Source organism: Eschrichtius robustus, chromosome 7 (assembly GCF_028021215.1).
Source record: "Eschrichtius robustus isolate mEscRob2 chromosome 7, mEscRob2.pri, whole genome shotgun sequence".
In the NCBI taxonomy this organism is placed as follows: Eukaryota; Metazoa; Chordata; class Mammalia; order Artiodactyla; family Eschrichtiidae; genus Eschrichtius; species Eschrichtius robustus.
This window is the reverse complement of record NC_090830.1, coordinates 105,141,297-105,167,778: the sequence shown is the minus strand read 5'-3', so window position 1 is coordinate 105,167,778 and position 26,482 is coordinate 105,141,297. Positions and strand designations below refer to the sequence as shown.

Sequence of the window (26,482 nt, the reverse complement as noted above, 5' to 3'; positions counted from 1 at the left end):
CACCCCAGGGAAGTCTTCCCAGGCCCCAGCCTTCCCCGGCACTCTGCATTGCAGGCCTGTTTTATTTTCTCCACAGCACTATCATCATCAGACATGTTCTTGCTCTTGTCTGTGAGTTTATTTACTGTCTACCTCCTTGGTAAGCACACCAAGTCCAGGAGGGCAAGAACCACATCTGCTCCTTCCTCAGAGAATCAAGAGCTACTAAAGCAAGAGCTCAGATTTTCTTGGAAATTACTGAGAATGAAGTATCAATGGGAAATTAGAGCAAAATTGGAGCTGCCCCTACAGGGGCTTATAGTTAGTGCAGACCACCAGCAGGTAAACCAGGTCTCTTGGAACCAGCTAAGTCTGGGCTTCTGAGAGCCCCCTCCCCCAATCTCTCTCCCCAAATCAGAATCAGCCCCAAGCCCTGGTCCTCCCACCACCTCAGCCTAGTGGAGTTTCTTAGGCCAAGATGTTGTCTCTGCAGCCTCAGGAGCGCCCTGAGGGCAGGCCCCCAGATCTGCCACTTCTTGCCGGCTCTGTGGCTCTGTCACCTGCCTGCAGATCCCATGGCCTGGCGCCAGGGCCTGTGGTCAGCAGTGGGTGATGAATTGCCCTGGAGGGGGTTATGGCGGTGTCAGCCGAGCTCCGAAGGGCCCGCTGCACTCTTGAGCTACCGACCCTGCCTGTGTCTGCTGCTTCCCCCTTTCCTTCTGGCCCCAGGATCCACCTTAAGCGTAAGGTCAGGAGGGCACCAGCTTTCTTCTGGTTCACTAAGGGGTCAGCTCAGGCCTTGGCGGCAACTTCCCTGACTCACCCATCATGTCCAACTGCCCCCAGCCTGTCCGAAGGTGGGTGACAGGTTACAGTGAGCTGTTAGGAATAATGACGCTGGAGGCTCTTGGTTTAGATTTAAGCACTGTCGGGAACTTCTGTGTTGGAAAGGTCCAGAGTCCTTAGGCCAACCTAGAGATCGCGTTGAAAGGATAAAAGGCCAAGAGCTTCGCAGCAGCCACAGGCCTGGGAGCTGGAGCAGGGAGTAAGTGATGGGGTGGAAGAGAGCACTGGCTGAGTAGTCCAGTCTCTCGCCTCAGTCTCTCCCCTGTAATAAAGGTGGTTGAAGCAGTAAATCAGAACGTCCCTGCAGCCAACTATCTTGGAGATAATTCACAGCCCAGCTCCCTGGAGCTATGCTCAAGAGAGAAGTTCCAGCAGCCTGGACCCCAGGCTGCCCCAGTTCCTAGTCTCTCTCTGGATATATGCAGGGTAGGTCCTTCCGGGGGAAGGCGAGGGGGTCTTTCCTGAGTCCCCCTCACCCCTCATCCCACACTTTCCCACCAGAGAGCAGCTGCCCAGCTAAGCTGTAGCCTCCTCACCCAACTACTGCCAGGAAACTATTTCTTGGCCTTTCTGTTTTGGGTACAAATACCTCGAATGTCTCTATGTCTCAATCTCCCATGAAAATAATCCAGCCTTAAAGAGTCCTCTCGTTTGCCTATTCTCCCTTGTATAAATGGAAAGACTAAAAGCGTTCTTGAACTAGGAATTTTTCTTTTAAGAAATCGCCAGCAGAATCCGGCAGTGTTGAGCCTGTTTGGAGCCCTGGAAGCGCCCACCGTTCTGGGTTTCTGCCGAGACCTGCAGAGTGGCGAGGGCGCACCTAGCGGAGGCCAGCTGCCTGAAGGCCTTCCGTTGGGCGCCTTCTCGGTGTCTTCCTATGGCCCACAGCCAGGCCAGAGATGCGCTCCCGGCGTCCCCTCTTCCTCGCGACCGTTGCAGGTCCCGCATCGTTCTACGGCCCAATCCTTCCCTAGCAAGCCTCCCCACGGCCCTGCGATCCATGCCTCCTCCCGGGCTTGGCTTCCCTCCATCCCTGCTTCGAAATCCTGGGAAGGGCTTAAGAGACTTGGCCCACCACCTTTCCTTCCTCAGGGTGCGTGCGGAGTGCAGGAGGCACCTTCCCACTGGCCAGGGCACTTCTCCAGTGCTGTGGCGGTGGCTCACGCGTCTCCTCCCGCAGAGTCCGGCACAGAGCCGCATTCGGTAACCGTTTGGTGAACTAGAGAGCGCGCCCGACCCGGTACTGGGGAACGGCAGATGGGCGGCTCCGCAAGTGCTCCGCTGCCACTGGCCAAGTCAGGTTCCGCGGCGCAGCGGGTCAGAGGCGTCGCCCATCCTGCTCAGCCGAAGGCGCAAGCGGGTGGAAAAAGAGCCGCAGACCATCCACCGGGTGCACGATGGGCACGGTCTGCATGGCGGGGAAGGCAGGCGTGGCCAGCTCCCAGCGCGCCGTGCGCACCAGCTCCACCGCGAGCAGCTGGAGCACGGTCTGCGCCAGCTCCTGGCCGAGACAGCTGCGCGCACCGCCGCCGAACGGGATATAATGGAAGCGGCCGGCGGCGCCCCGCGCATCCTCGCCCTCATTGCCGAAGCGCTCTGGGTCGAAGCCCTCAGGCGGGCTGCGGTACACCGCGGCCGTCTCGTGCGTGTCCCGGATGCTGTACATCACGTTCCAGCCCTTGGGGATTTGGTAGCCCTGCGGGGAGGTGAGGAGACCCGCCTGACCACGAGGTACCCGGAAACCCAGCCCGAACCGATCCTCCACCCGGGGTATATCAAACAGGCTTCCGAAAACAAGCAGGGAGGCGCGTCTAACCCGGAAGCTACCGCTCTGCATACCCATATCAGCTCCTTCCCTGGCGAGCTGTGTGACGATGGGCTACATGCTCAATCTCTGAGCCTCAGTTTCTTAACTGATAAAGTGAGAACAAAAATGCCCATCTTGTAGTGAGGATTCAAATAACGGGTCTGGCCATATATATTAGTGGTCAGTAAATGTGCTCTATGATTTGTTTCACTGTTTTGTTTTTGTCTTTTTTGTTCTCACGTTAGATCGGGACACCTAAACTCTAGTCCTGCACCCACCAGTTGCCTGGGTCGGAACAATGCAAACGACAGCTCCTCTACGGTCACCTCAATTTTACAGCTCCTCTTGGGACTGAACTGAAAACTGCCTCTCTGTCCTCGCCACCCATCAGCTGTATAGTAATGTCCAGATCAGGCAGCCACACTCTAAGAAGGTGCACACGAGAATTAAATTGTTGGAAGGCAGCTTTCATGTTCCCTTTGCTCACCTCCAACTATTTCAGCTATTCCATTTTTGTGATGTCTTCCAGCCCCGACCATCCTGTTTCCCTTGCCTGAACAGCTTCAGGAGGTTCTCACAGGCAAACAGATCTTGGAATCACCAAGGCGCTCTCCCTCTCCTCTCTAGGCCTGTTTTCCCATCTGGAACTGGAAGATGGCTAAGACCCCTGCCTCTATTCACCCTGGTGGTCCAGTGCCCTTCTCCTGCGGTTTCTCTAAGGTCTTGCATCCCAACGCCTGCATGATGTCTGAATTCCAAGATTCAGCATCCAAGACACTTCTAAACCCCTCACTAATCCACCTACCTTTGTCTGGGCCATCCCCTCTCAGTGATGTGCTGTCCCCATCCTAACCCGTCACTGTTCCAGTTCAAATGCCAGCTCCCAAAATGTTTTGGTGTCATTCAGCTAGAGAGCACTCTCTTCTTCATACCAGTTTGTGATGAAGGTGCTGGCTCTGGCCCCCTTTCTTTCCATGACAGCACCTCAGGGGCACAATCCCATTCCCTTAGGGGTCCTCAAATCCTGGTATGCAATGTACTAGGGACACTTGCTGTTTAGTCTAAAGTAAGGGTCAGGGAAGGAGTTGCCCACTCCGCCCAGAGACTGGGCTGGTGGTAGGGGGGATGCAGGGACAGCCATTCAGGCAAACACCTTCAGTTTAGCGTCGCTAGGGCTCCCCTCCCCCGATGCTGCCACTGCGAAGCACAGCCCGGCCCCACGTGGAGTCAAAGCTGGAAGGGACCAAGGCAGCTTCCTTCCAGAGTGTAAACTGAGGCCCAGAGTGAGAAGGGAATTGCCCAGGGTCATAGAGAGATGGAGCCAGTCCTAGACCTTAACTTTCTTGCCCAGCTCATGCCACCCTGATCATACCCCATACTTTAATTACCCCGCTTCCCTGGAATCCGGCCTCAGCCAGAGGCCTGGACTAGTAACAATGATTAATCCCTTTTTCTTGTGAGGGAGCCAGAGAGATGGGGTACGGGACATAGTGGGGGGTCTCTCTTTGTGCCCCACCCAGCCTCACTGGCTGAAAGGGGGGTGCTGGGCGGAGAAAAGGATGTTTTTATTCTAAAACTCGGCTCTAATTGACTCACCCGGACCACTGCCAAAAGCTGAAGTGTACGGGGTCCCTAACCTTGCTTTGCTCCCTCAACCGTGGTTCCCGGGAAATGGAAGAGGATTCAGTCCATTTTCCAGGAGGGAAAGCGGAGGTCCGGAGAGGGGAAGAGTAGACAGCTCGGTCCTAACCCCTACCCCACCTCCCCGCGGCCGGCGGCAGGGGCGGGGCGGGGCGGGGCGGGGCAGGCGGCGCGGCGCACTTACGTCGAGCTCGAAGGTGCGCAGGGCTGTCCGGTAGCCCCCGGACACGGGCGGCAGGAGGCGCAGCACCTCCTTGACCACGCAGCCGACGTAGCGCAGGCGGCCGAGCGCCGCCAGGCTGAGGTCGGGCTCGCAGCCGCAGTTGGCCGGGGGCCCAGCGCCGCCCCCTGAGGCCGCCGGCACGCAGCCGCACGCGCGCCCCAGCCCCTGCGCCGCCAGCTCCTGCTGGATCTTGGCGATGGCCCCCGGGTGCTGCAGGAGTAGCAGGACGAGGGACGTGCTGGCACTGGCCGTGGTGAAGAAGGCGGCGAAGAGGAGCTCCACAGCTGACTCCTGCAAGACAGCCCGGGAGCGCTGAGTCTCCATTAGCTGGGCCTCGGCCTCGTGGCCCCCTAACGGAGGCGCAGGGGCCCCACATTTGCCGTTGTGCACAGGCCAGAGCGCCCGGTGCTCCCGTGGCGCGGCTTCCTGTGGAGGTCCTGGAGTCGACTGAATCCCAAGTCCGACACTTGGGGAAGTCACAGATAGCAACGAGCAAGAGGAGGATCTATCCACTTGCCGTGGGAGGTTCCCAAAGATAATGCCAGGAACTGTTTTTGTGTACTGTTCTTAGCGCTTTACGTGTATTAACTTATTCGATACTCACCGCGATCCTGTGCGGCACAGTGCCCGTTTTACTGAGGCTCTGAGAGGTGCTCGAGGTCCCTGCCGTCACCAGTCCCAGTAGCCGAGCTGGGACTCCAGCGCTCTTAACCATGCAGCGCTGCCTGCAGTGCTGCCGACAACCCCAGCTGGGCGTCCTGACAGTAACCGCAGTGGAACTGACCAAGGCACCTGCAGCGGCAGCGCCAGCCTCCCACCAAAGCAAGCATCGTGCTCCTCCTCCTGCTCAGCGGTGGTCCCAGTGACTAAACCTCTTCCTGGTGTGCACTGCCGGAAGGACGGAGGCGCCTGGTGGCTTCAGCGTCCAGGCCCCAGCCCTCACTGCCTGCCTCTGCCCTCCCAACTCCCCGTGTGCTGTCTTCCTTCCTTGCAGCACCCAGTTTGTGTTTACACACGGATTGATGTTATTATAGGATGAATGTGTACCCCTCCCCTCTCGCACCTCGAGGGCAAGGGCTATAGTTTGCTCACTGCTGTATCCCCAGTCCCAGCATGGAGGCTGGCACTGAATAGGTAGATAGTAATATGTGTGGAATGAATGACCTGATCCAAGGCTAACTGCCTGCCCTGGACAAGATGGGGAGCTGGGACAGAGACCTCGGGGCTCCAAGGTCCTCCCTGGCCAGCCAGAACTGAAGATTTCTGGCCAGTGGGTCCCTTCCTGAGAACCTGGAGGGTGTTGTCACCAGCTCCCCAGCCCTGCCAAGGCAGAGGGACCATCCACTTCTTTGCATACCACTCCCCTTCCCAGCCCAGGGCTGCTCCTGTCCACCGGCTCCCCCATGACTCAGGAGCCCCCCGCTCATCTACTTCTAACCCCTTTGACTCTTCCAGACTTCACAACCACCCAAGAGTCAGGAAAGAGATTATTAGTCCCGTTCTCGGAGAAGAAACTCAGGCTGAGTGAGCCCCACCCTTCAGTGGCTGGCTAGCGGAAAGTGGGAAATTGAGGCCCAGAGAAAGGATGGGAGTTGCTTATGGAAGGCTTGAGGTGTTCCCATTTCTAACTTCCCTGCCCCCCAACCTCTCCACTCCTTTTTGGGTTCTCGAGCAGGTGGGTCCAGGGACCACTCCAAAGCTTCCCTCCTTACCTCCATTGTATGTGCACTATGCATACATGGGGAGGGGTTCTAATTCTCCAGGAGATTCTGCAGTGGCAAAACAGACAGGTAAAGAGGTGCCAGGTGCCAAGGTGGCTCATGGAAGTGTAGATTTGGGGAGGAAGAGGGGAGCTTCAAGGAGACGGTGGAATTTAACCCTGAACCCTTAGGGTTTGTAGAGAAAAGGGGTGAAGAGAGCTTCATAGGCAGGGGGACAGCAGAGGCAAAGGCATGGAGTGACAGAGAAGTGGGGGAGGGGGAGAGCTGTTTGCTGCCAGAACCGGTAAGGGAGGGCCTAGGATTCATGCCATCGACTCTCCTCTGAGACGGATGGTGACTGGCCCAAGGCCACAGAGATAGTGGGTGCAGCTGAGCGATACGTGGAACCCAGGTCTCCTCTTTCCCCTCACCCTGAGGAGTGCCTGTGGCTCAAAGTGGGCCCAAACGGCATGTAGCTCCGTTGCTCCAGGGATGCAGCATGTGTGTAGAGACCTGCTAGAAATGCAAAAGAGAGGAGGAGAAATCTCCCGCCACCTACCTTCAGCTCCTGCACTGAGAGCTCATGGCCCAGCTCCCTAGTGCTGTGTATGATCCCGTCGAGGGCATCGCCTGGCTCCGCAGCAGCCTTGTCTTCATGAAGCTTCTCTGCAATGGCCTCCTCCAGGTGCCGATGCAGCTGGTCCCGTGCCCGGATGCCCTGATGTGCGGGGAGAGAAGGGAGGTGGGGCAGGAAGGCTGAGAGGACCAGCCCTGGACACCTACCCCCAAAATCTTCCCAGTGCTGGTCTGGCTCTGCTGAGAGCCTGGTGTTAAAAGTTTCCCAGCTTAGCTCCATGCCTGGCACACAGAAGGGGCTCAATAAATGCTTAGGAATTTGTCCATTACCCCCACACACCATTCTCTCTTGATCACAAGGCCCCTTTGGGGCAAGGCAAACAGTTACTGTCCTCCTGACGGGAGGATGCTGAGGCTCAGAGAGGTCAAGCCATTATCCAGAGTCACACAGCTGTCAAGTGTCCATGTCTGGCACAGAACCCTGCCAGGGAGTCAGTCCATTGTCCTTTCCCTGCACAAGGCTCAGGCATGGGCAGTGGGCACCAGTGCAGAGACGAAGGGACACCTTGATGCGCTCAGGAAAGCTCTGGCTTAAAGGACACTATTGTAAGTCTAAACATTAGCCTTTGTAAAGGGGTAGGCAAGAGGGCTGGGGTGGCCCTCCAGAGTTCAGGCAGCAAGCACAGCGAAAGCGTCTGCCTGGGGAAGCATTTTGAGCACTTGGGCTTTTTAGTCAGGGGAGATGGGGTTCAAATCCTGCCCCCCTCCCTACTAGCTGTGGGATCTTGGGTAAGTCTTTTAACGTCTCTGAGCTTCAGTTTCATCATCAGTAAAATGAGAATAATAATACTTTGCAGACTGAGAGGATTAAATCAGAAAATGTACCCAAGGCAATCAGCCCATATAGCATGTACGTTTATACATAACTATTATTTTTATTCAGGTGACTGAAAACCAGGGCATCAGCACAATAAGAAGCCCCAGTTCGGTTGCCCTCTGGGCCCAGCCCATCGCTCTGAAGTTTGAAGAGGCCATGGTTCTCTGATCCGTAAACTAGCGGGCCTGGGGCCGCGGGCCGGGGAGCCGGTACCCACCCCTCTCCAGCTGGCGCCGGGCTGGGTCGGGGGCGTGTCTGCGGCCCTAGTGCTCCCATCCATTCCGCAGCCACGGGGCTTCCAAAGAGGCGCTGGAGGCCAGGCCAGGAGGCGCCGCTCTGGGGAGGGGCTGGGACGACTGGCTGGGCGCCCGCCACCGAGACCCAACGTCGGGAAGCCGGCGGCTGCTGGGGCTGGAGCTCGTCCCTCAGGCGTGACCCAGAGAGGGTGGGTGGCCCGCCGCGGGTCACACAGCGAGTCAGGACAGAGGCCAACCCCGACGCCCACCGCCACACCACGCCGCCTCCCCACACTGTGCAGAGCCTCCATTTCCCAGAAGAGGTGACGCCTGTGGCGCACCGAGGGAGCCCCAAAGGGAAGGTTTGGGGAGGGGCGGCAGTACCTTGCGCAGGCCACTGAAGGGCACATCTAGGGGCAGCGAGAAGAGGTTCTCCACGAACTGCTCGAAGGTCCGGGACAGCTCCGAGCACTGCGCCTCGTCTAGCCGCAGCCCAAGTAGGATGCGCGCAGCCATGCGAAAGGTGAGCGCTTTGGCGGCCTCATAGACAGCGACCGGCCCGCGGGTCGCGCACCAGGAGCGCACCTCACGCCGCAGCGCCCCCTGCAGGCGAGGCACGTAGCGCTCCAGCGCCGCGCGGTTAAACACTCGCGCCAGGATCTGTGGGGAGCGCGCGGGGTGAGCCCTGGCAGCCGTCCGGCTCCCTCTGCTCCGCGACTCCCTAGGAGCCAAAAGGCCAATTTCGGCCCCCTTCTCCTCTTCTAAGAGACCCGGACCCAAATGTGTTGGGTTTTGCTCTCGCCATTCCCTCTAGTTCTCCTCTGATGTACACAGCCCCTCCCATCCATCCAGGCTACAGGGGCCACCTCCTCCAGGAAGTCGTCGCTAACCCTCTCTAAGTTTGAATTTCCAGCGCTTCTGGTATCAGAATCGCAGAAGATCGAAGATGAAAGGACCTTTAAGTCCCAGTCCTGGCCTTATAAACCAAAGCCGGAGGAGGTAAGGGACTGGCCCAATGGCACCCGCTTGTTAGTCAGGGGCCCTGGCCAGGTTCACAGTGTACCCCTAACACCTCGCCCCGGCCTGGCCCACAGCAGGTTCTCTGGAACCGCGGGTCTGACGTCCCGACGGCACCTTCTGTTTTAGGCTCACCTTGCGCCGCTGCCGGTGCGGCTCGCCAACTGCGCCGAGCAGTGTGTGCGAGCCCAGTAGGATGTGCGCGCTCTGCGGCCACTGGCTGCGCACAAGGCGGTGCTCGCCCAGCAAGATTGTGCGCACGTTCTCGGCGCCGCTCACGCGGATCACCGGCCTGCCCAGCAGGTGCGTCTTGAACACTGTCCCGTAGCGCTCCCGGCGGGAGCTGTGGAAGCGCGAGCCCTGCGAGCCAGGAGCGAAGAGGGATGGGGCCGCTGGGCCTCGGCTGGGGATCTAGCCCAGGCCTCCCAACTGCCGCTTGATAAAAACCTCCTGCTCTAGGCTGGCGCCTTACTCTTTACAAAACAGTCTCAAATGGGCCTCGCGACTACCCTACGGGAATGTACATGCTCCTGTTCCCATTGGTGAGAAGAGGAAACTGAGGCTCAGAATGGGGACACGAGCGCCAAAGAGCTCACTGCTGAGACTCGCCCCTGACTCCTGATTCTATGGTGGCAGGACGTAGGGTCCTGGAACCCCTCTGTTCACCCCCGCGTTTTGTCGGGACTTAAGTTGCGTTGGAGAGAACGCCAGTGACATACGGTCCCTTCGAGGGAGCAGCTGGGCAAACGTCAGGGCCGTGTATGCTCCCTGGGGCCCTGGGCGACAGGAAGAGGCTGGCTACGAACCCTGGGAACATTGAGAACCAGTGGGGGATAGGGAAGAAGGGGCCATATTGGGGTGCGGAAACGACGGACTGCTCACCTGAACTAACCAATGCAGCGTTTCCCCGAAGAAGGGCCAGCCCATGGAACCTTTGGGCAGGGGCAGGGCAGAGGCTCGGTCCCGGCTCAGCGTCCAGCGGAGGGTCCAGAGGTGCTGGGCCAGGCTGAGCAGCAGGCCCGCGCACAGGAGAGCGGTGCCCGCCGCCCCCAGCACCGACAGGCAGCTCAGCCCCCAGGGGAACATGGCGAGCCTGCTGGGGCCAGGCCGCTCCGAGCGCAGGAGGCGCAGGAGCTGCGGCGCCGGCAGCGCGCAGTGTTCACCTGTTCTGTCCGGAAAGGGCCTGAGGCTTGAGGACCAAAACCGAGATTTACAACCTCGGACTAGGACTTCGCTCTAAAAGCAGACGGGCAGCGGAGTGCAGCAGTGACCACGCGCCCTTAGGGAACATGCCTTCATCGAGACCCGCGCGCTCAAGACTTTTCCCGGAGTCCGACGGCTCCCGGGCCAAAACGCAAGCCCCTCGCGCGGGCGCCGGCTGCCTCGGGACCGCTCGAGCCGAGCACCTCCCACCTCCCCTGGTCAGCACTCCTTCGACAGAAGCAGCGAAGGAGGGCAAAGAGAGGAGCAACTCACCGGTGCTGCCAACCAGGGCTGCGCTCGCCCGGACTGTAGACCCCCGCCCACCTCTCTCTTCTCCAGCCTTTTAACCCTTCTCGGCCCACCCAGGCCACATTTATATAGATATTGGCTCCCTCCCTACGGATTGATACCGATTCACACGACGTGACCCGCCTCTGCATATTTAAAGCGCTCCACGCAGAGTAATGATTGGAGGCGGTGGGCAGCGGCGCGCTCTCCGAGGGGTTGGAGTGGGGAGTGGCAGCCGCTGCGGCGCTACGGCTAAGCCGGGGGCCGTGCCCCGCGCAGATCCTCGGGCGGGGCCTGCAGTTTCGCGCCAAGAACCTCCCGGCTCCCAGCAGGAGCTCGGCGGGTGGACTGACCGAGCGCACGGAGCTAATGCGGGCTCTCTCTGGGATCCCCACACTCGAACTTCCAGGTGCTCCTTCCCTTCCCGGCACTCCAAGCCTGAAGGGCTGGGGGTTCTCCCCTTTGCTCTGCTTCTGTTTCAGGGAAACTGCGATCTTCGATGCCTACCTTGGCATCGCACGCCCTGATGGCCGGGGTCGAGAATCTCGACATCCCCACCCCTCCGAGGTCTACCACTTCCAGAATCCTTCAAAAGATGGTAGTGTCACTGCTTCTCAAAGCTTCACGGAGACCCCCTAATCCCACGAGGAGCAGATATCCCCCGGCGCCTTTCGGGGCTCGAGGACCAAATTTCACTGTCCCCTCCCGCTTCGTATCCTTCCCAGCCGATCAGTCTACATGGTTGCTTCTTGGGGCTTTTTGTGGGACCCGAAATGCCCCAGGACTCGGGCGTCCCAGTCCCTACAGCGCAACCCGAGGGGTGCGGGGTGGGGTGTGTGTGTGCAGGGTGCTTGTTTTCCTGAGAACAGTAAAGCGAACTCCTCAAGACCATCACCGCTGAGGACCCACAGTGGTCTGCTCCAAGCAGTACAAAGGAGGCGTCTCTCCAAATCTGGGGATGCCTCATCCCAAGACGGGGAGACGTCCCCGGTGACCTGGAGAGCTGGGTAAGGCACTGGAGGGTCACTACATTCCAGTCCTCAAAGAGAACTAGCAGCTCACGGTTTCTCTGGTAACTTCCAGATTGTATTGTGCCTGGAATTACCATATTTTCCATGTAATATTTTTTAAAACGTTAAATACTTTAGGATAAGAGATGGTCAAGGGAATAAATGCTTATTTTCTTTGTTTTGGTGACACTCCCATTCCAATAACTAGGGAATAACAGCCCTTCTGAAGAAAGCAGTTGTTTTAAGTCAGGAAGCTCTAAATAGATGCAGTATCATTGAATTTCCAACAACTTGCTCAACCTTTTTAATATTTAATCACAAAATCAAGAAATGTACATATAATTCTTTACACTTATTTTACAGAGTCAAATAAAAGTTTCTTACAGGCATAAATCCTGAAAATGCAAAAGGATTATTCAGCATAAATACAATGAAGAGAAAGTAAGGATCAGATTGTTATTACCATCTGGACCACAGTACTTTACACAGTAAAATGTACATTCATTTTAGGTTTTCCAGAGTTCATTTGGTTTGGCTTGTTTCCACAGTGAGGACACGGTACTGATGTCTGCTCTTTGAAGAAAGTAACCTGACCCCTGTGGTAACTTCTGTGTGTAGGAACACATCTCTCCTATCACAAGCGGCACCTGAAGTGGTTAGCCCCACTTAGTTTCTGTCCTTCTAACTTGAACCAAACCAAACCAAACCAAACCAAATAAATGGGGCCAGCTACAAACACTATAGTTAGAAATATTAACCCTGCTGAACAGAAACACCTTGCATCTTTAGAAAATCAAATTCCTTTTCTTCATATTCAGATTAAATTAAACCACCCAAGTAGAACAAATAATTCAAATTCTTACTGGGTTAAATTAAGTTTGATTTCAGGGACCTGTAAAGATTTATATTTCCTCCCTCGAAATCAGCAGAATTACAAATTTTAGTCTATTTAAATAATATTGAGGTGAAAATTAAAGCTAAAAGTCAGAAATGACAGTGAAAGATCAGACATAATTGCATTCCAAAACCAGATACTGGAAAACAAACAAACAAAAAAAAACAAAACAGAAAAATCATTCAAGTCTAAGTAGAAAAAACACCAATATATAGAGGCATAAGTTCTTCTAATGTATTTACACAATCAGTTTCATAGACAATTTTTGACCTGATTTATATATTAGTTTTGCCTTTTTTCCCTAGAAGTGAAAAAAAAATTGTCAGGTTTTCCATATATAAAATATTATTCCGTTATTTAAAAATCCATACAAATGATATTTATAATTCTTTCTTGTTTAAGCTCTCTCATCAGTGTCTTTTCTCTACTGTATTTTTGAATTCTGCAAACAACTTTCTGTATCATGACCAGTGCCTGTTAGAGATCAACACTGAGACACCATGGATTTGGTGTCACTGAGTGCAAGCAATGTGAAGTTTATGTGTGCTGGGACATACCATTCACCAAACTTCTCAGCTGTTTCACGACTGTCTCTATCAACTTCTGTTTGTCTCGATCATTCTTCCTGAATTGAGCAAATATATTGTTCTTTTTGCTAGTATCCTTTATCCTGGGAATATACGTGAATGAAGAAGCTTAGTAAAAGGAAATTAAAAGCTATACTGTCACAAGTGAAATATCTTGGCATGCTCTGGATTATCTCACACTAATCCTATGCTTGAAAAATATACTTCAAAGAAAATAGGTACTGCTAATAGAATTACAGAGAAAGCAACCACACAAAATATTAGCAGCTTTATTTTGCATTTTATATGAAGTGGTGTTTTTTGCATTAGTATGTAAATCTAAAGCAAGTTTTCTTACGTGATACTATTTTCTAATATCATTCCATAAAGTATGCTAAAATACATACCCTCTATGGACTCTGCAAGTCACACTCATAGCAAGACAAGGTGAAAGGAAAAATAACATTAGAAAATTTAAAGCAGTAATTTGTTTGCCTCAGTGGTGTTTCATGGCATTGTAAAACAAGCTTACATTTATTTAAAACAGTTCCTTATGTCCTCTTAAATCAAATACACCACAGATATTTTGAAATGTGGGAAAATAATATACACTTTTAATTCAAAAATTGAAAATTTTAATAGTGATGCTTAAAATGAAATATGGTAGAGTGAAAAGAAAACCTGCCACATAATGAGAAGGAAAAGTAACACCTACGCTTGTTTTACTTTTAATTGGACAAGATGCACCAGTAAGTGTTCTGTTACTTCAGTTTTTATAATATTATTTTTTCGAAACGCATACCTCTCTACCTGTAAAGAATCCAAGCCCATCATGGTAGGATCTAGACAGCACTGGTGGCAAACATTCCAATCCCTAACTACATTTTACAAAATACTTTCTTTCCTGTGTTACAGTATTTTAAAAAAAAAAGTTCCAATTCTCACTTATCTGCAGTAAACATATTTCTAAAGCCAATTAGGTCAGATATTGAGGATACAATAGGAAAAATGTTTTGTTCGTATCAACATAAACAAATCTCATATAAAACTACACAACACTGAAGGCGAGAAAGAAAGAGGCTTATGTTTTGATCATTAAAATGAACTGAACTTTTAAGTTCCATATAGACATTTCTCTTCTGATAAAAATTTCTAGTTCTTCAATTATCACTGAATCACAAAATGCTAAAATGGTATGCAAAAATGTTTGCAGAATATACTCACTTCTCCAAAAGAGTAAGGGCTGTGTTTGGATTCACCCGAAGGTACTTAGAAGCTGGCTGACCATAATCAGCTAGATAAGTAGACCAATCCCAAACCATAAACAGGTCAAGGAGCTGAGGAAGATGGGGGAAAATGTTAAAGCAACTTTTGACTATTTATCCACAGCTAATACATAAAGTATATGCTACTCTTGATCCATTTTAATATGACCTGCTTCTCAGATGGAACAGAATAAGGAATCTCATTTTTAAAACTTCATTAACTACATTTTATAACCAACATAGTGTATAATATCTTTTCACTTTTCAAATTACTAAAATTGTCAGGCCTTGCCTTTCTAATAAAATACTTAATTGCATTTTCAAATAATTGTAAAATAATGAAAAGAGTTATATAATTATATTAACACTTGTACTGAGGTATAGAGATTTAATCTTTACACATTATCCAGTTCATACTCAAATTTAATTAATGAGGGTTGCTGCTACTAACTGAAGAATTTTAAAGAACTTAAATTGAACCTTTTTTTTTTTTAAAAGAGGTTAAGTATGTTTACCTTTCAAAGAAGTCGTTTGCACCTAGACTTTTCCCAAAGTAATTTAAACCGAAAAGCTCAGATAATCTCAATGAAGTGCATTAAACAACCTCTGCTGGATTCTCCCTGGTGATAGATCCTCAGTAGTGTTATGAAATGAGGCCTTCAGGACTCAGCCTGTTAACTCTAGGCAATCATTTTGTATAAACAAACAACAACAAAAAGGAAACCTTCTTGTTTTCCATAGTGTTTTAAAATTGACTATTTGCTTTATAATCTCCAGTTAGAATTGTTGTCAAATATGGAAGTAATCTTTTAAAAGCAATGCAGTGCCTAAACCAAAGCACCAAACTCCTTATCCAACTTTAAAGCCCTAATCCCCTTTAAGCCATTTAAAACCAACTTCCTATCCCCATTTGAATTGTTTCAGAAAGATAAATGCTTTACTTACTACCTTCCTTCGGTTTTTATATTACTTTTTCTTTTTGTTTTAGCTCACTTTATAAGTAAGGGGTGTATTGGTTTTGCTTTCAAATGAAGGAAGTATTTGTATTTACTCATAGGATATGTGAGCCAACCCACTGGCTCTGAGAGGGATAAAATTTCTGGGGTGGTTAAAACCTACAGAAAGTTACAAAAAAGTTACAAGAAACTAGCTCTTCCTTAGGAAGATAATGGACTTGTTTGACTCTTCCCATCCAATATACAGCTACTAATAGAGACTTTCTTGTACAAAGAAGAAAATTCTATAATGAAAATATTTACTACTAATATTAAAAGCCACACTATTTTCTTTCAGACAACATTCTAGGCCATACCAGCCATACCAAAAGTTAAAACACTAGTACAGAAATTTCCTACACTGAGACAATGTTAAAAAAACACACTGTCTTAAAAAGAAAAGGGAACATATTTCAAGTTCTGTGTAATTTTTGACTCTTGCTTAGCAACAGGTACATTTTCCCCGTCTTTCACAAGGAGGAAAAGTTACTTTCAACACTCTGCAGTGAATATGTAAATTAGTATAACTTCTCTGGAATGTGAATTTGCAGTATGTATTTAAGAACCTTATAAAAATGGCCATTCCCTTTGACTCAGCAATCCTACTTCTAGGAATCTAACTTCAGTAGACAATAATAAAGGTAGATAAAAACTTATGAACAAATATATTAATCTCAAAAATGTTATTTGTGTTATCAAAAATTGAAGAAGAAAAAAACCCCACTGAAAACAGCTTAAATCTCAGTATTAAAGAGAATGGTTAAGTAGTGAGGTGTATCTATCTATAAGAGAAGTATCATGTGGTTATTCAAATTGATGCTTACATAGAATTTTAAATAGCTTGGGAAGAAGCTTATGATAAATATTACTACTAAAGTTACATAAAAACCCATCAAAAGAGAGTGGAAAAAAATTTGAGAAAATGTTAAGAAGAGCTGTAATTTGTGTGGTGGGATTATGGGTAACTGTTATTGTCTTCTTTATTTTCACAATATTCTACAATGGGCATGTATTAACTTTAGAGTTAGAAATAAGGTTTACATACATACATATATATTTTTTTCCGATAAATTTCAATAATGAATTCTCCTCATTCAGAATAGAAGCCTCATTTTGAAGGAGACCTCTTCCAGGTACACGTATGTGCTAGCTCAAGTGGGTGTGGGCATGCGCACAGTCAGCAGAAAGCAACCACTTAATAATGTACTGGCTGCAGATTCCCTTTCTTTCCAAAGGCAACAGCAACATGACCTTTGGGACTTGGAAGAAGAGGCCTTAAAATAAGGGCTGATCTACCCCCAGGTGGGAAAGGAGGAGCCCATTTAATGAATTTAAAACCTACACCAACTCCAGCTGTGAGTATAGAAATGGTTCTTTTACAGCACAAAAACAGACTTTCCTAGATAAAGAAATATTATGCTTACTTTTTTCACGTATGGTCAGACACTCATATGCAAATTTCTTATTGCTAGAAATTACAGGAACCACAAAATTTAACCTAACTGCCCATCTGTAGACAAGTCTAATCCACATGCTTTCAAATTTACACTAATACTTTATAGAAATACATACAGTGCATAGTTAACTTGTAGATATCAATGGAAATCTGCATAAATTTGCACATTAATGGTTAAGGAATGCATTGCCAAGGTGGATAAAAGGGCTAAGGATCTAGATAAGATTCACTTATTCATTCAACAAATATTGACCGCCCACCTACAAGGTGCAAACTACGGTGCTAGGCACCAGAGATACAGTATTGAATGAGACAAAGTCCCTGTCCTCAAAGAGTTTACGCTGTAAGTGGGGAAAGTGGGGAGGCAGAGTTAATAAGGAAACAAGTAATATTTTATGTTAACATGAAGAAATTATAAAGAAAAAAACTATTCACACACAATCTTAGTAACTTAAACTAGAGTAACATATGAGGAAGCTACTATCAATTTAATATTAAGATAGAAACTGATTTACATAGGAGCTAACACTGCTTGCTCTGTACTCTCAGGCCGTGAATCCAGTGGCTATAGACTTGAGCACCATTTCAGTGTCCATGCCCCAAAGGATACATGGATGTGGGTGGAGAGGAATGATAAGGCCTAGCAAGCATGCTGATCTCATATTCTGATTTCTCATTCCCACGTGTGTAAGTGACAGGGCCCTGTGGGGCTCCCAGGCACAAGAGTCTTTTTTTGTCCCCCAATTCTTGTAGGCAAGACTCCAGCCTCCATGACCTTCTCTGAGTTCCAAAGGGCTGATGTGAACAGTTGCTAATCAAGGGAGGAGCAGCCAAGAAACCACCTGAGGCCAGATTAAAGGGACCAGAGACTCTCCTCAAGATTAGAAGACCACCTGAGACCACCTGAGACCACCTGAGACAGATGAAAGGAGGGCAGGCCCTGCACATACCTTAATCTTGTCAGAGACCCCACCCTTGAACCACTGTTACAAAACCCTTCATCAAATTCTCTGGGGTTGGGACACATAGTTTTTTGAGGCAGGAGCCTGCTGTGTCCCCCTTTGCCTGGCAAAGCAATAAAGCTATCCTTTTCTACTTCACCCAAAACTCTGTCTCTGAGATTTGACACCAGTGCAGAGAAGCGGAGCTTTCGGCATCATAAGGATTTTTCAAATGCATAATACTGCATTTAATAAGTAAACAGAAACAAACTTCACGGAGCTGGGCAGGCAAACTCATAAAGTATGTCCAGCAGAGCGTAACCTCTCAGTAGATATTCAAGAAATACCACTCCCTGACTGATGATGCCAGACCACTATTCCAAGTTACTTAGGAGCTTTGTTCTTAGGCTTCATGAGTACAAAAAATGAGCACCCTACAGACAATTTCGGTTTATGAAGACAGCTCTAGAAAAGGCCAAAGTTGGCCAGCAGGCAAACTAGGGCAAGTGAATGTAGTCAACTGACTTCCACCTTTCCCAGGCTTTCCCTGGGGCTTGATAAAGAGGATAGATACCCTTATGATAAGGCATTGGGTCTAATGTTAATTGAAGTAAATGATCTTCTTAGAGAAAGAAGCACTAATATTTCTGAATGGTCTACCAGTGTCCCTCCATCCATAACAATTATAAGATCCTTTTCACTTTTTAAAGTACAGTTACACTGACATGAAAGATGTAACACAAAACTAGGACGTTAGTCCTGGGTCCTACCCAACATTATGCCAGGCCAGATTTACAGACTGAGTCCATCTCTATAGGCTGCTACCTATGCCTATTTTGACCAAGAAGCATGATCCCAGGTCTCCGGGGTTGTTTAAAAAGAACGTGACTGCTCTGGAGCCAGAGTGTGACGGGAAGGGATGCGGAAACTGGAGTGGCACCGGGTACAACCACTGACACTCCTCTTCACTCCACACAGTCATTGCCTTGAGGACTGCCTCTCACATTCGGTGAGGTTTCGCAGGATGTACTATGTCCTTAATATTAAAATCTAAATTATGGAAAACCTTACTTCTCTATCTCAAGTTTTGCTTTCTTCAGATGGCAGTAAACAAATAATACATTTGTTATTAATCATACAAAATCTCCCTCAGTCTTGGAAATAAACTGTAAGACATGGTCTCAACAGGTGAATTTATTAGTTAACACATATACCTGAAATCCAAAGATGTAGACCAAACATGAACAAAAACAAAATCACCCCTAGATTATCCAAAAGCAATTTTACCATTACTTATTAAAGGATAAAGTCAGGCATATTAAAATGAAAATTGGTACTAAGTTCTAAAAATGGGTTTGTTCCAATAGTCAAGTAAAGTAACTCCACCTTAAATCCTTTAGGGAAGTAAGCAAAGTATGGATCATATAAAAATGAATAGCAAAATAATGTGCTTCAGTTCTATTTCATCATGATTTATAAGATTACCTAATATTAGCAACTTAACTTTTTTTTTCACCAAGGATCCAAAAACACCCTTCATAACTAATCTGATAACATAAGGTGGGATTTATGCCAACTTTTTAAAGTGAGTTGTATGTTTCACCTCTTCAGCCACCCCTGTGTGTGTCCAGCAAACAAAAAGATTCAGCTTAAGGAAAGAAATGGTTGCATGGGTGGTCCATTTATATCCTCAAAATAGTTGAATCACGGAAGAATCACTGAATTAGTCTGTGTCAAGGCATTTAGCTTGCTGACAGCTTCTCATCTTAAGTCGCACTCCAAATCTACACCCAAGAAACTTGGGGTCTCAGACCTGTTGAGATCACTTTGCGCAAATGACACAATGAATCTAGGCCGACTTTAAACCATTCTATGAAACTCCTGAAGTGACTTTTTGCTTTTGTAAAAGTGAACCCAGAGTGCCAGGTCATTTTTTTCCTTGAATCTGGTTTAGCTTTCTTTGTTTTGGGTCTTTTGGGTTTTGCTTTTGAAGCACCTCAGGGGCAGTGACCCAAGGCAGAAGATAAATAAAGTTAAGCCAACCTCAAGAGAAAAGCAATTGGGGATACCAGGTTTGCTTTTGTAAATGTGAACAGTGACCTGGGGGCTCAGGGTCAACCTTAGTCCCCCAAATTCCCCTTTCCAAACACTAAATCCACCTGGGGGACCTCAAAGTTGCCTTGCAGATTCCAAAAGTAAACCAGGAGATCATTTTTCCTTTGCCTCCAAAAAACAAAGCCAAAGCAAGGGTTCCTAAAGTGCTTCAGAGATTTAAACAACAACAAAAATCCTAAACCAGAATGTAGCTTTAAGGAAGAAATATAAGTAATTAGGCACTGGGGATTCACGAAAAATGGGTCTTATTAAATTGGCCACAATGGGGGGAAATACAAGTCTTTTTTCTAAATAGATGTTGAAATCAAATGACGAGCTCTATATGCTTTTTTTTTAAATAAATAAATTTATTTATTTATTTGTTTTTAGCTGCGTTGGGTCTTTGTTGCTGTGCACAGACTTTCTCTAGTTGCAGTGAGCGGGGGTCTTCGTTGCGGTACACGGGCTTCTCACTGCGGTGGCTTCTCTTGTGGAGCACGGGCTCTCGGTGCGCGGGCTTCAGTAGTTGTGGCACGTGGGCTCAGTAGTTGTGGCTCGTGGTCTCTAGAGCGCAGGCTCAGCAGCTGTGGCACACAGGCTTAGTTGCTCCACGGCATGTGGGATCTTCCCGGACCAGGGCTCGAACCTGTGTCCCCTGCATTGGCAGGTGGATTCTTAACCACTGCGCCACCAGGGAAGTCCCTCCATCTACTTATTTATTTATTTATTTACTTACTTACTTATTTATTTATTTATGGCTGTGTTGGGTCTTCGTTTCTGTGCGAGGGCTTTCTCTAGTTGCGGCAAGTGGGGGCCACTCTTCATCGCGGTGCGCGGGCCTCGCATTATCGCGGCCTCTCTTGTTACGGAGCACAGGCTCCAGACGTGCAGGCTCAGTAACTGTGGTTCACGGGCCTAGTTGCTCCGCGGCATGTGGGCTCTTCGCAGACCAGGGCTCGAACCCATGTCCCCTGCATTGGCAGGCAGAATCTCAACCACTGCGCCACCAGGGAAGCCCCCTCCATCTACTTTGTAAAGCACTTGGCTTTACCCTTTTCCAGCTATTTGAAAACATATTTGGAAAATTCCACATGCAGCATGGAAGAGAATTTTCAGTAGCAGTTAGAAAGGGCTTGGGCAAAAACTGTAAAGAAGCAGTACTGTGCTTCCAACCCACCTCACTTTTTGCCCTCAGGTGTTAATTGCCCTCATGCTGCCTTTTGGCTCTCTGGTACACCTGACCCCTAACCGGCGCCTGCCCTCTTTAAACGTCCCATCTGGCAAACCCGCTCTCAGCCAGCCTTTCCACTCCTACCTATGTGAGGAGCAGAAGCAAGCTCTGAGCACATTGTGGCTTAAAGGCATTCGTCTCTTCAAGTCACTTAATTCAAGTGAACTGCACACAGCAGAAGTAGAATGTTCTTAAAGTATTTTTGATGGTAAGCCATGTAATAGTCCTAAATAACTACTAGGTGGGTTTGGAATTTGGGGGGAAAAAAGAGGCAAAAAGAATTTATATCATCAGATTTATACACATCTATATTTGTTTTACCTTGAATTTCTTGGTCACTACCATGGCTAAAAGACCATGCAGATACATATACGTGTACAATTTTATGTGGAAATATATTCTTTATTAAAAAATATTTTTTTACAGGAAAGAGGTATTTATTTATTTACTTTTGGCTGCGTTGGGTCTTCGTTACTGCGTGCAGGCTTTTTCTAGTTGCAGCGAGCAGGGGCTACTCTTCGTTGTGGTGCGTGAGCTTCTCATTGCAGTAGCTTCTCTTGTTGTGAAGCACAGGCTATAGGCATGTTGGCTTCAGTAGTTGTGGCTTGTGGGCTCTAGAGCGCAGGCTCAGTAGTTGTGGCGCACAGGCTTAGTTGCTCTGCAGCACGTGGGATCTTCCCGGACCAGGGATCGAACCCGTGTCCCCTGCATTGGCAGGCGGATTCTTAACCACTAAGCCACTAGGGAAGTTCCTCTTTATTAAAATTAATTTTATCAAGTAATACATGGTTAATAATCAAATGGGGCATGTCATGAAAACCAACAGTCCACTACCCTACCCTTTCCATTCTCAGAAGCAATCATGTTAACTCTTTCTGTTTTAATACTGGTGATTACCTCAATATCTCTAAATATGCTTATTTTTCTAGTTTTTATTTATCATCTTGTAGTTACCATATATGAGGATTTACCTTACTTATACTACCTTCCTGTTTTTGGTAGTTATAACAATTTTTCTCTATTTTTGCTTTTATAATTTTAATATAATTAAACTCCTATTTTTTGTTATATCACCTTAAAAATTTTTTTTAACAGTTTTGAGATATATTTCACATATCATTCAATCTATCCATTTAAAGTATACAAATCAATGGTCTTGAGTACATTCACAGAATTCTGCAACTGTCTCAATCAATTTGAGAACATTTTTATCCCCTAGAAGAATACCCATACCCATGAGCAGTCACTTTCCAAATTGGAGTCATATAACATGTGGTTTTTTGTGTCTGGCTTCTTTCACTTAACGTAATGTTTTCAAGGTTCATCCATGTTGTAGCAGGCATCAGTACTTCATTCCTCTTTACTGCCAAATAACATTCCATTATATGGATATACCACATTTGTTTATCCATTGATCAGTTAGTGGACATTTGGGTTATTCCCATTTGGGGGCTATTATGAATAACAACTGCTATGAACAAGTTTTTGTGTGGACATGTGTTTTTATTTCTCTTGGGTATATATCTAGGAGTAGAATTTGTTACAGAAACTTTTAAGAGGATCTTTTGACTCTCCATTTAGTAATGTAAGAATACTAGCACCTTATATAGTTGAATTTTAAATAACTCTTTTGGCAATTGGGGTTTAAAATATTTATATTATGTATTTAAACCCAAATAACAAAAGATGCGTAACTAAAGTTTTCTAAAAGTTCTTTATGAATGCAGAATATATTAATAAATTATTATCAATAGTTCTGGGGGACTGCCCTGGCGGTCCAGTGGTTAAGACGCCACGCTTACACTGCAGGGGGCGCGGGTTCTCTATCCCTGATTGGGGAACTAAGATCCCGCGTGCCATGCGGCTCAGCGCCCCCCGACCCCAACCAGAGCCACCAAAGAAAGAATTTTTTTATCCTCTATGTCTAAAACACGAAAAACCTTGTAACTATCCAAACAGAAGAGAACATTTCAGGTATTTTGCTCAAGTAGATTTACCTCAAATAGCTGAGTGTGATTTTGGTTTTCACGATACCTTTACATGTATATGTGGCTTGTTTTTCTTCAGTCATGAGTACCTGATTCAGCTGCCTCATACTGTAAGCCGAGTCACACACTGAGTGCTAGCACTTACCTAATTACTCAAACCAGAAATCTGGATTCAGGTTGCTTTGACTCTTCTCTCTTACAACTCCTGCATCTTACTTATTGCCAGAGTGTGTCAATTTAACTTCCTAAATATTTTTTTCCTAAATATTTCTTGAATTCACTTGCTACCTACCTTCCACCACCACTACTACTACTACTGTCCTAGATTAGATATCATACTCTCTCCCATGGGGCCTTTGGTCTTGCCTATCCCCTCTGCTTCTCCTTCTAATACGCCAGGATCCATCAACCTCCACACTGCTGCCAGAGAGATACAGCTAAAATACAAATCTCATCATACCATTCACTTACTTAAAACTTTCAGTGGCTTCCCAGCTTCTACAAGATAAAGTTCAAGCTCCTTAACATGACATGCAAAGTGACTTTTTGGCTTCCTCTCCTGCCTTGGAATTTAAGCTCCTAAACAAGGAACTACTCAAAGTTCTCTTACAAACCGTGATGATGCCCCAGGACATTGTCATTTTCTTCTCTGAGTCCCCTTCCCCTCCTTCCTCACCCAGGTAACTCTTACTTATTCCATAAAATTTAAATCTGGATTCACCTCTCTCAGGAAGTCTCCCCAGACCACTATGCGTTAGCTGTTCCTCTTTCGTGTGTCCTCAGAGCTCCCTCCACAAATCTCTATCATAGTATTTTTCACAGTATGCTGATATCACAGTTATTCTGTCTGTCTACCCACTAAAGAATCGAATATCAATAATTCCTTTTGTAGTCTGGACGGCTCATGCCTATCTCAGCCCTGTCTCTTTCTAATACGCCAATAGTTGAAGTGCCTTTTCTTCTTCCTAATAATGTACTTTGTAAGTGCCTCAAAGCTGGTGACTTGTTTTGCTACTCTCTGTATCTTCACATTTGGCCCAGTACCTGGTATATAGTAGGAACCAAGTAAATGTATGTTGAGATGAACTGCAAATGTTACCTTTTATGTCTACACAGAGCCCACATCATATATATTAATAAGAAGGCTATGTTATCATTTACTTTACATGCCAACTATTTACAATCAAGACAACTCTGAATTTTTAGTAATGTCTTATAATTATTCTGAAGGCCAGACTAGTCTCTTTGACTGATTTAATTTACGCTATAGAATGTACTAACATATTTCATAACCAAAGTTCTGCTCCTGAGATTACCTTTTGTAAACCAGTGATGCCACCATCAAGCATGTTAAATAAACATTCCCAGGTCATACATTTAATTTTCTGTCCGATTCATTATATCATCTGCCACACTTATATAACAGGTAGTTATATAATGACTTCACCAATGAAGCTCAGACTTCCAATACTAAAGAAATCAAACCTTGAAATTCATGATGTGAGGTGTTCACTAGACTTTCAGTTCTCTCTGATGAGTCACTTTGCTTCATTGAAGCTCTGAAGAAATAAGATCTGCTTATATGAATTGACTTTGGAAGAAATCAAACAACAAAGGAAAACAATATGGATTAGCCAATGAAGAAAAATTGTATGCCAATGTGTCTTTACTCCAGGACATAGTAGTTGTTCAAATGAGGGAAGCTAGACTGGGCTGGGGTTTCTTTAAGTTCTCCTTTAGACTGCAGTTGTTAAGAAAAAGAGGGAGGGACTAACCATTTTTTAAAATTTGCAAGAGTCTAAGTGGATATTCCTCTCCCCTCCTCCCCATGGTTGTGTTTTAAAATAATGCAAATGAAAACTTGGAGACTCTAACAGCTGGATTAATTTAGTCTTCAAAAAAATTAGTCACATATGTTTTACTCTAAAATTTTAGCAAGTAAGTAATATATATTATTTATAATTTGTCATTAGTTATAAACACTGACTTTTGGCTTTTGAAAAAACAAAGCTAAACTAAAAATAAAACTAAATACTTCAGGACATATTATCATTCTATTCTTTAGAATGGAACTCAGACCATTTGAGACAAATGAAACATACCATGACCATTAAATCTCAATTGCCTCAGAAGGAAAAGGGAGATTGTCACTGCCTGCTAAGGTATTACCATAGAAACTAAGGCAGACACTCCAGTTCTAGTCCTTGCAAGAAATTTTTAGTGAAGCGGGGAACTGAATTTCAGATACATATGTCATTTGTTCAGCTTTCTAGAGATAAGGTCTCAGTTTTATGTCCTAGAATATAAATACAGACTCTTTACCATTTTGCCTTAGATTCCCAAAGAATACAGTTAGCTAGTCTACCATACTTAGCATGATGGACATAGGAAAATTAAGGATCTTTATGGTCTATATTAAAGACAAAGAATACTACAATATCTTGGTGAGTATTTGTATTTAACGGGGCTTGTATCCTCACTTTTTTCTTTCAAATCTTATAATAGATTTTATAATTTTTACTCAAATAACTTAAAAAGATATGTATTTTTTGCTTTTCTAAATCTAAAAGGCACTTACTTCTCTTATGTTAATTTATGAACCCCAAATTATCCAGACCTGATTGTATGTAATTACCTTTTGTCAGGTATAATAATTTGCTCAATAAACATGTCAGAACACTTGCTGCTTCGTCTGTTTTAACAGATAAATTTGGTTTTTCCATAGCCCCGAGGCATAATTAAATACGAAAAAAGGTGGCAGTTATCAAACTACACAAAAGCTGATTCATGAAGGAAGTACACATTGGGTCGGCCAAAAAGTTCGTGACGGAAAACCCGAACGAACTTTTTGGCCAGCCCAATACGTAGCCGGTGCCATGGCTCACTTTGGGACCTGATGCTTGCCTGAGTGCTTAGTTAGTTACAGATTTCTGGGACAGGGTAACAGTAACAACACTGTGATGTGAACTTCAAAAGGGCAACAGGCAAACTTTAAGATGCACCTTAGTTAAGAAGCAGCTGTTGGTAAATAGCTATTGGCATCCCTCTTTCACTACAGGTTATAGCAGTAAAATACAAAAAGAGAAACTAAATAAAAACAACAGGAGAAGGACTTATCTTCTTGGGAAGATAAATGCAGCCAGTGGAATTAAATGGCTTGTGATCTAAGTCCTACAATGCTTGCATGATGTGAATCTACACTATGGGAGTGCAAAATGAAATCCCTACCTGACCTCTGGATAACCTAAACAGGAAATTAGGACATTTCTAAACAAAATAGGCTGTGTCATCCTGTTAAGATAATTGTTTCCTTTGACACTCTGCATAAACATCTTACACTAGGCTGTCAGAAAAAATTCAAGCCATAGAGTCTCTTCATTGTAATACATAAAGCGGGCGCCTGGTCCAGTGCCCTCAACATAGCTGAGGAGGTAAAGTTTGTTGATAATTAGGAAGACAAAGAAGGGGAAAGAGGGATAACAAACAGGTAAGAAAGTTGGAAGCATTCTTTAAGTATTTACAGAGAAGTTGAAAATAAATTAATATCTTTTAAAAGGAATTTAATTCTTACGAAGAATCTGGGTTAATTAAGAGAGTATTCAATGATTGGTGCTTCAGGATGTTAGAAATCGGTACCATTTGGTTGGG

General features: G+C 46.6%; 2 protein-coding genes across 5 annotated transcripts in view; both read right to left on the bottom strand.

The window, feature by feature from the left end:
* Window positions 1–2,143: 2,143 nt before the first annotated feature.
* CYP26C1 (cytochrome P450 family 26 subfamily C member 1) lies at window positions 2,144–9,988 on the bottom strand. The gene is made up of 6 exons (XM_068547902.1): window positions 9,785–9,988; window positions 9,038–9,262; window positions 8,270–8,545; window positions 6,756–6,914; window positions 4,458–4,787; window positions 2,144–2,521 (listed from the first exon to the last, which is right to left on the bottom strand). Exons 1-6 carry the CDS (start codon window positions 9,986–9,988, stop codon window positions 2,144–2,146), a joined length of 1,572 nt encoding a protein of 523 aa, XP_068404003.1.
* Window positions 9,989–12,603: 2,615 nt separating this feature from the next.
* The window catches only part of EXOC6 (exocyst complex component 6), a 207,209-nt gene continuing 193,330 nt past the window's right edge, over window positions 12,604–26,482 (bottom strand). For all 4 annotated transcript variants that reach the window (XM_068548220.1, XM_068548217.1, XM_068548218.1 and 1 more), the window contains 2 exons: window positions 14,089–14,201; window positions 12,604–12,968 (listed from right to left, as the gene is read on the bottom strand). In XM_068548220.1, the coding sequence (XP_068404321.1) occupies window positions 12,836–12,968; window positions 14,089–14,201 (246 nt within the window). In that variant the 3' untranslated portion in view covers window positions 12,604–12,835. The remainder of the gene's footprint in view (window positions 12,969–14,088; window positions 14,202–26,482) is intronic.